The 10,120-nt window shown below is 40.1% G+C and overlaps 1 protein-coding gene across 1 annotated transcript in view; it reads right to left on the reverse strand.

Annotated features, from left to right (window-relative positions):
* The window catches only part of LOC105267132 (nicotinic acetylcholine receptor alpha1), a 34,979-nt gene that overhangs the window by 8,854 nt on the left and 16,005 nt on the right, over window positions 1-10,120 (reverse strand). The window contains exon 3 of the mRNA XM_011305779.1: window positions 5,893-6,002. Coding sequence (XP_011304081.1) covers window positions 5,893-6,002 — 110 coding nt within the window. The remainder of the gene's footprint in view (window positions 1-5,892; window positions 6,003-10,120) is intronic.

The raw sequence follows: 10,120 nt of genomic DNA on the forward strand, positions 1-10,120 counted from the left end.
ATTTTCGCCATGTCGAGACTATTAAACCCACGAGTATAGTGGAAAATGTCGGAGATAAAGGGAGACAGCAAATGTATACATCAAGTGTTGGCTATATATGCCAGTGAAATCGATGTAACACAGCATTGCCATGCGGAAACAGTGGCGTGGAGCCGTTGACAGGACGATACGAAGCAAGAAAACGTGGGAAGCAAGCCGCAGTAGTAGAGACCGAGGAAGAGCACTCGAGTGTGCTATTGTCTTTCATTTAGTGCTCAGGAGAAAGAATAACGAAGTTCAGTCTGTGTTGGATAAAAATACAGCGATGGAAAACGTGAAATACGTTGCAAACAGTGGAATTCATATAAAGATAAATGTATGGGACCTACGCCCCTGACGGGCCCGCCCCGAGGGCTGAGGGGGGGCTCAGCCCCTCCGCCGAGTCATTCGTGTTTTTTAAATCATCAACCGACCACATGTCACTTGCCGCCACAATTTATCAACATTTCCCTGTCCCTCAGGTTGAAAAAAATATAAACACAAAAAACGTTAGATTTGGCAGAGTGAAATTTATGGATGGGTGAACCCCTCCGTGGAGTCATTCGATAAATCATCAATTACCGACGCACAACTTAATGATGGGATTTATAAATGTAGGGAATTTCTCGGAAATTAATAAAAATTCAGGAGAGAAATGTTGATGGGAAAAAATGACAGTTCTTTGAACCGCTGGCAGTGTCTCGAGGAGGAAAACCCCCAGTGCTGAACACGACGCGCCTCAGCAATTCCGAAGACACCCTTTTCTATTTCAAGTAATACATAAACATCACATATGTGCGAGTCGTTGTACATGGGAGGCTTCGGTGTAAGCACCATGTTTTCGTAATTCCGTCGTTGCAAGCCGTTAGGAGACACCGTTGGGATAGATGCATGTTGGGATATAGAATGGGTTTAGGGAAGAGCATATCCTGACTTAGGGCCAACCAAAGAGGGTGAATTTTCCCGGAGATATATCAGAATCGACATGGGAATCACGATGACGCGATCGCCCGGACATATCCATTCAAGCTGACGATATGAATAGGTGGAAGTAGAGATGACAAACATAGTCGGTATAAATCACGACTGCATGGACAACCGCTCGTGTCCACGAACCCAATATATGTGTCATCCTTTTTCCACCCATGAATGGTGAAATTTCAAACTCTCTTTGTCATTGAAAAAAAAAACTTTTCCACGCAAAGAGAGACCATTTATGCAACTCGGTGCCTCTATTCGTTCTATGTTTTTAATATTTCTCTCCCTTCACGGTCGTTTTCCTTTCATAAGAGACTGCAAGATTTTTCTAGCCGGAAGATGAAAAGCCCTCGAGAGTACAACGAAAAAATGTTTTTGACGTGTTTATTTTTTTCTCCCGGTTTTTTACCCATTCTGTTTCCAATTTTTTTTCCACCCCCCCACCTGCATTCATGAGGTTGCTTGATAAACTCGGGAATTACAGCGATTACTATTCTCAGGTAGACGTAAAAATTAAGTGCTTTGTTGTGGAGAAAATTGCAGCGTTGAATATATATATTTTTTTTTTACCAAAGTTAAAATGACTACGAAGCCGCGGAGGTATCTAACCAGCTCGTTAAACTGTGTGTTCAAAGAGGGAGATTTTACATCAGCGATAGTGGGTCTGTCTTTAGTTAGTGCAGAAACTAGAATACTTGGTCGGAAATGGGAAATGTTGATGATACAAATCAAAATGAACGTATGCGTGCGCTTGAGTCTAGGAGTCTAGTCTAGTCTAGCGCCCCTAGCGATGGCGTCCCTGAACTTCCAAGATCAGCAATATCCAGCAATTTTCAATCTCTCCGAATAAAAATAATTCATAGAGTGAAAACCAAAATTGTAATTCCCTCCATTATTTCGCATCACACCAACTTGAAATCAATTGTAATAAATGTGATGGCCCTAATACACCAGAATCTCCTCTGGAAATGGCTGACTTTTTTTACTCTCCAGAAAAATAAATGGCCAACTGGAAAAAGCTTTTTGAGGTCGTTTCCTGATACACGACATTTTCCGGGATGCACGTACGGCAAACGGGATTCCGAGGGTGTCGTCACGAATCTCGTTATACCCCCGTCGTATACCGTCAATGGTTGGATGAAACGAGCCACCCAGGAGTTTGGAAAACGTGTATATACGATGGGCCACAGGCCACAGTATGGCCATCCATCTTTAAGGCGCGCCATCGCTTTATTACTGGCGACGCCCGCGTGGTGGAAGTTGGTCGACTGCAGTCCCAGCCTCTCAGCAGTTGCACACCAGCCAAAAGTGATGGGTACCCAGTGAGGGAGAGCCAGAGGAAGACAGCGATGCCGGTGGACGAGTCAAGAGGACAACCCTGGGCTGAACACCGAGGGAGATAAAGGATTTGTAACAATGGCGTCTTGGGAATAGCGAGTGGTCGACAAGGGAGTAAGGACTATCTCGTGAAAGGACCCCGATCGATTCATCCGGTGATGTCTCTCTCGTGAGAATCAACTGAATCTATTTCCCGGGGATGATGTCAACTCGGGAAATGGCCAGTCAATGCCTTTGACCAATGGCCTATTAGGGAGTACAGATGAGATGAATTCTTAGGGTCAGATAAGTTCAGAAGAACATTAGCTTCCGGTGATGCATCAAACGGACGTTTAATCATTTGGGAGAATGGAATTGTCTGATGGAGATGGAGATTTCGAGTTGTGATAGCAATGGGGGATAGCAATTGCTAATCATTCTGCTGAATTGGAGGCATAAATTGAGGATTTTTTCATTAGATCATATGGTCAATGGCCTTTTCGAATGGACAGCGAATGATTATTGTGCGCTGAAGAGCAATGTCTCCTCTTTTTCTTTTAGTCCATCCGCGATTCCCATATTCACTCTCCCTGACGTATGATCTTCAAGAATATTACATTGAAACAAGACAAAATGAAATAAAAATGATGGTTAAATGAAAGACCGAAAGCTTTGTCGACGATTGCTGAATCAGCAGGTTTCTCCGAAGAAAGAACTGGGATACAGTTGCTGAAAAAAAAAAAAGCGGGAGAACGAGACTAGAACAATCAGACGGAGGAGAAAAAAATAGACAGACGAGGGGTCACGTAGACAGGATGGTGAGCAATAGAGAACAGAGGGTGCTCCGAACGTGAAAGATTAAGGAAAAGGGTAAGGGTTGAGGGGGCCTGGCATGACAAAAAGAAGAATACGTGTGAAACGAAGGCTGGAGGGTGTAAGAAAAGTCAACCAGAGGGATGAGACACCAGATGAGAGGAAGGGGTCGTGGAAAAAGATGTCGAGTGAGTGGTAGAAACCTTTACCTTTTCCAAGAAACAAGATGTGCTGGGGGGGGTATGGTAATGTGGAGAGGATGAGTACGAGGAAACAGGGATGTGAAGAGTATTCTAGGTCATGTAACCTGTCTCCTCATGATGTCTTCATTTCTGATATGATTGATGACATCCAACTTGCAAGTTCTCATGAATGAAAAAAAAATGGCTGTTGAAAAATGATTCAACAGCTGTTGAACAGTTGAACAGTTCTGCCACTGTATTTTGAAAAGCAATCTCCAATAGCCAGCAATAATCGGCTTGAAAAAATAAATGGAGAAATAACCACGTACATGCACGTCCAACCCTCAAAATGCTTATCGTATTCCACCAGGGAGGACAAACAATTTCCGTCGAAACAACGTGGTTGCCACTCGTATACCAAAGGGACGTCAAGCCCAGTGACCTCTCTCACTTACTGTACCTTACCCCCATCGTCGCAAAATTTAAAGTTAAAATATGCGGAGAACGTTGGTACGTGCGAGAGAATCTCGTTACTCCATTATCACCGGATTACCACACCTGCAGCTCACGTACCAGATCGTGCGCCGATCCATTGTCAGTATCCCGTACATATACAACTACATTTCATCGTACTCAACTCTCATACCTCTCAACCATTTCAATCTGGATATTCCATCACTGGTTATGGATTGACGAATCGAGTTTCCGATTGAGTATGTTCTGAAGTAACTGATTTATTAATGAAAAATTATATATTCCAATGGCAGACCTTCGCATATTGCGAATATATAAAAAATATTGGTTAGACAGAATATAGAATATATTCATTACATATGAAATAAATATGTGAAAAATGGATATTGTGGAATTCTCAATGGGAATATTTCCTATTCTCTATCCCAGTGCAACCCAATCGGCTGTAAATAAGAAAAAAAAATCTGTAATCGACATTGAGCATAGAATTTGATTCTCGTGGTACATAAGTGATGGTGGCTCATGCATGGGGGAGTTGGGTTGGATATGAAACGGGTGTGGACCGCGAAAAAGAGCGAAGGGGAGTGTCGTGTTGCTATCGTTTTTCAACGCCACTGGAGCGCTGTGGAAACCGACACACATATCGCTTTGTGCAATATACTATTGCGAAATATATATGGGCCACAAGGGGTGTGGGTAAAAGTGTGCGCGGCCTAAGAGTGCACTTGCAATGTGCTCAATAACACTCTGCAGTCGGTTACATGCGCACGCGTAAGACCTGTTTGCATCATTAAGATGGGAGAACTATTATTTTTTCATTGCCCTCGCAGAAAAATAACTAAATGTAAATCCTCAAACTTCTCCCCCTTAATTTCCTCAAACAAAAGTTGCTCCTCATTTTAGATTGAATTATCCAATTATAATATTTAATAATTGTGAGCAATTACTGAAAAATTATATTGAAAATTTCTAACTTAAATTTTGAGATATTTCAAAAAGTTCTCCTCATGTTTTTGAATACAAATAATTCTTTAATATTCAATATTCTCTCTCTCATCAGCTGGTGGGAAATCATAAACAATGTTTTTTTTTTTACGTTTGGAAAGAGCCTTCCATGTCATTACCGCTTTACTTCTGAAACATTGGGAATGGTGGAGAAAAAAAAAATTCAAAAATTGTGGAGAACAAGAAAAATGAGCACAACACATTCAACTGCAAAAACGTCAGGATGACGCGTGAATCCACACCCCGCGTATTCAACTCCCGTTGCCATTACAATTTCCGCGTTCTCATCGTTGAAACGGTTCCACCATATCACCCCATCTTTCATTTTCTCCTTCTTTTATTGCATTTTCAACTCGGGTTACCCGAAAACTCGATTGTCGCGGAGACGCTGGTAAAATGCGACTGCGCCATCCACTTTTTTTTTCATCCACTTTTTTCTCTCCTATTGCGTGTTTTTCCCCTCTATTCTTTTTATCCTGGCATTCCCATTGTCCGTTATTCTCTCACTCTGCATTCACTTTTCCACCCATGCACGTAAAGAAAAAAATGAAAAAGACGGGGAAAAAGTGGGGTTGGGTGAATAAAAGAATGAAGAAAATATAACGGAATCAAGAAGGATCCGACGGTTCTCACACCCCCAAGCAGACTCTCCTCAAGTAGCTTCCAGCGCATTTTTCTCCTCAGAGTTTTACATAATGTATAAGTACGGAGAGTGCATGGGTATATTCCGTGGATAGGTAATGAGGGGCAGACGGGAGGATGGAGTTTGACGGTGAATGGCCACCGGGAGAGAATAAGGAAATGGCCAGATACTTTGATGGTGAAATGAGAATGGTGGAGTGTTGCGCATTTCAGTTGAAATTTGCCCGAGTGGATTGGATTTTAGGTTGGGGGTAATTGAAGTTGGTGGGTTAAGGAACTTATTAGAGAGTATACCGAGCTTTTATTGTAGAAAAGTTAATGAGGGACATTTGTCTAATTGTTCTTCGAGGAATGAAGTAGCAGTGGAGAAATTTATACTGTTGAAGATTATCAGTTCCTCATTCACCTAGGGGAACCTTTATTCACCCTTGCAAGACCTTCTGCACAACCTCTTCAGACTTACTTGTTGTATAGAACAATATCAGGCAGCCAAATATGTTCAGATGGCACGTGAATCGTGTCCACGCCTCCATACTCCTCCGGATTCCACTTGAGCTTGTAGTCATCCCACTCCTGAAACAAACAAGAAACCTTGATAAGCAAAATTATAGCCTCCAAGCGTTTGCAGAAATCCCAATGAGAAACCATTAATCACTGTGCCTTCCAGCGGGGTTTAAGATATCAGAGGGATCCAACCTCCTCTGATCCTGCCCTCTTTTTCGTTTGTGGGTAATCGCATGGGTTGTCCTCACCCCTCAACCTTCCAACCCACCTATTCTCATTTTCTTCGCTCGATCGCTCCGTATTTTTCCCTAAACACTTTTTTTTCTCGCTCTATCGCCACATCACACCGCTCTAAAGAATTTTATCCCTCGGGAAATTCAACGGTATGAAGAGATTTTTAATGAATCCTTTGACAATTTTTCTAAAAATAAATAGTATGTCTTGAATTTTGTAATTTTTAAAATTTAATTCGATAAATTATTAGGATGAGTATGGAATGACGATGCAGCGGTGTGTGATGACTGACTGGAGAGCTCTTCTGGATGCACGCAGTCTTCAATAGACGTCAGCAAAATGCCCGATTGTGCTCTTCAGCATTATAAAATTTCCAGTCATCGGTAATTTGAGAATCTCGTGATTATTTCTCGTGCACGGAAACGTCATCAGGGAATTTTTCATTGGATATCCGCATCTGATAATTCCACAGGCGCGCACATCCATCCAATACAAACAGCCCCTCCGATTTACTCTACTTTTCCGGTGGATTCCTCTCGGTTTAGTTCCATTTTCAGGGCGGTAGACTCACTGAGTAATGGTGCATCTCCACCATGAAAATCTCGAGAATGAAAAGTCCTCGAGAATCTCGCAATTGCACGGATTTTTTTTCTCTTCCATACCGTACCCTTTGCTCCATTATTGTACTTTTTCCCCTGTTTTCTTTTAAAACTCCTGGAATTTTTATAAAAATATCCGCCTAAAGGTTGCACCTCGCGCAACATCGCACGCGATTAAACAAAATTTGCAATTCAATTTTCCCTTCGTTGTTCCGTTTTGATAAAAAAAAAGGGAATAAATTACATGTTTCGTTATTATTCCCTGCATGACAAGGGTATTGTGAATCAGAATCGATTGTGAACTGTCGGATAGAGAATAAAGGGGAACCGAGGATATTGGTAATAGTGGAATACCAGTGGATTTCACGGGTTGAAAATTTAATTTACTCGTGAATTCAATTTTTTGGAAAATGAGCATACACGTGTTACGTACAAGCTTTCACAGAGTTGTGGGATAAATTTGCGAGAGGATTGACATCGCCCGTCGATTCGTTTTGCCATGGGTCGAGAAAGATTCATCGCCGGAGCATTTATACTCGTGTACTTTCACCAATGTCAGCGCTGCTATTTCGCGGACGTAACGAGTGAAATAAACATTTACTCGATATTTATCACTCTGGGTTTATCGCATTGTATAAACAACTGAAACTCAATCAAAATGATAAATTTCAATGCTTCGAAAAACCGAGATGTCGTTTATTTTTTTCATTCGGATTGATTCACCGTCAGCATCCGTCCTTTATTATCAAACCCTATCATGTTCCAGAGATTGTCATTCTTTTTTATTACAATTTTCATTTTTATTTTTGTAATACACAACTACACGAATTTTTGGTGAAATTGATTTCATACCTCGACTGGGTGGAGACTAAAAATTACGTCATGCCAAGGGCTTTTTAATTTATCAGAGTTTATTAGAATTTATTGGAGAGCGTAACGGGAATTGAGACACGGCTTACATCTAGAAGCTGATGAGACTCCAGAAGTCTCCAGAATGTCACACATCTCGGGGCTTAAAGTTTCACCAGGGGGTATTGAATCCTTTCCACAGCACCAAAAACGAAAAGAAAACGGAAGAATAAGGACATAACGGTTTATATGAATTTACTTGGTTGCTGAGGACAGAGAGAAAAGGTTGATTGTTCCGAAGTTGATGTTTACGGTGAAAGCTCCTGGTACCACTTGATTGGTTAAAGGACGATGCCAAGTGTCTACCTGTACTGAAAAAGATAACAAAGACCAGGAGGAGCTGCTTATTCTCATTTCGCTGGAGCGAATTTAGCCCGAGACCTCTGGGCAACAATTTGTCTCGGTTAAAGGAGAAACAATCAAGGTTATTTGATTTAAAATAAACTCCACGGGTTTTATTTTCCTCCATGAGTGAAATTAATCTGCAAGAAGGTACAATAGCTCGTGGAGATTATTACCGTGTTTTCTTTTTTCAGAGTTGAAAAAACAGTTTCTTATTAAATTTTCACGATCTTCTTCGGTGGAACAAAGAAGCTTTTCTCGTGATTAAAGAAAATATATTTCCTACTACCATGTATTTTTCATTTATGGACCGTTAATTTTCGATATATTTAACGCGTATATTCATGTTCTGGGTAGATTCAGTCTGATATAATGGGCTGTAACTAGTGGTTTCTTGGGATATATCCCCCACCCAACAAACCACATACCAGCACTGACATTCATTATGTGCTCTCTCTATATTAGCTGTACTAATTGATTAATGGCCACTCCGTGATATTTCTACTGATGCACCTCATTAATAAAGTACTGATGATTATTTTGTCTATTATAATCCCAACTCAACTGAAAATTAGAAACGAACTGGAACAAAATTTATGTTGAGATTAACAAGAAATATAGCACATGATATTAATCATTATTTGATACGGAAAAATGAGAAAGAAACCGAAAACCTCGACTAATTATTTTTTATGGTATATTACGAGTAGAAAAATATTTTTCAACACCTCGAAGTCACAAAATATTATATATAATAGAATTAAATAATATATATATGAATAAATATTAAGTAAATAAAGATTTGATATATTTTTTTAAGGACAATAATATATTGGTGGATTCTGACTTATTTACAAACATATATTCATCCCCCTGGGCGAATGATCCCTCGACGAATGATAAATAAACCCATAAAAATATATCAGCCGAGTGTACATCTCCGGAAATGGGAGTAATTGAGATTAGGATGGAAGTGAACTCGAAGACTGAAAAAAAAAATAGTTCATGTATCCAAGCGTTTTCCTCCTGGTTACTTTCATCTTGACCCCAAGTGCAGTTCATCCCCTAACGCGGAAGAAATTCTCTCTCTCGTTTTTTCTATCCCCTATTCAACCTCCGAAGGCGATAGAAAATTCCCCGCTCCATTGACCTTATTTTTACTCTCTCCCCTATTTTCCCTTTTGTCCTGACCGCACCCTAGTTTTTATGTTGGCATTATACCATTATCGAATTATTCATCCTCCGGAGAAATTAAAGGTTGAGAACCGGTTTTTTTTTTCTCGGCCACTTGGGAATATTCACTATCACAATTCATGAATGCTATTGGTTTAGAAATTCTAGGGCCCCATGCGCCAGCAGGAATGAATATATATTGCAAATATATCATTCCAATCCGACAATGTTATTGGATCCCTGGAGTACAAAATATCCATCCCCGATACCCAATATTTTAAAACTAAAATAGCCTTCAATAATATCATTGAAAATATATCGAATATATCAGTGATATATTTTTATTCTTGAGATGATGAAGAAACATCGATAATCCGAACTTAATGAAATCAGGCAAGTCAAAAGAAAATCGTAGTAAAGCAAAGTTTTTTGGAGATTCGCCAACGTGAGGTTTCTTTATCCCAGTCTAGATATATAGTATATCCAAGACGAGTCGACTGCTGGTTGCGGTGAATTCTGAATACCAAAGTTAATCCAACAGAGACAATGCCCAAGAGACCAACGACTCTTTTACAATTAAAGCATCCCTTCAATTTTTTTTTTTCTTCCGAGATTTCTTACCCCTCTTTACTCATTCCTCCCATCTTCATTCTCACCGACTAACCTTTTTCGTCGATAATGTTTTTGTAGGCCATACTCTTCCCAGTTTTTTACTCACTTCATTTGCTGCACCTGGTGCCATGTTTTTCTTCAGCTTTTTTTTTCTCACTTCTTTCGTTCTTCCTCGGGGATGGCGAGGTTACTCAAAGTAATTTCTATTACCATGGAGAAGAGTGAAAATGAGGGATTATAAAAAATAAAAAATTTTCATGAAGGAATTATGAATGGGGAAATATTCTAATTTCATATTTAATATTCACTCAATTTTTT

Source organism: Fopius arisanus, unplaced genomic scaffold (assembly GCF_000806365.1).
Source record: "Fopius arisanus strain USDA-PBARC FA_bdor unplaced genomic scaffold, ASM80636v1 scaffold00044, whole genome shotgun sequence".
Taxonomy (NCBI): Eukaryota; Metazoa; Arthropoda; class Insecta; order Hymenoptera; family Braconidae; genus Fopius; species Fopius arisanus.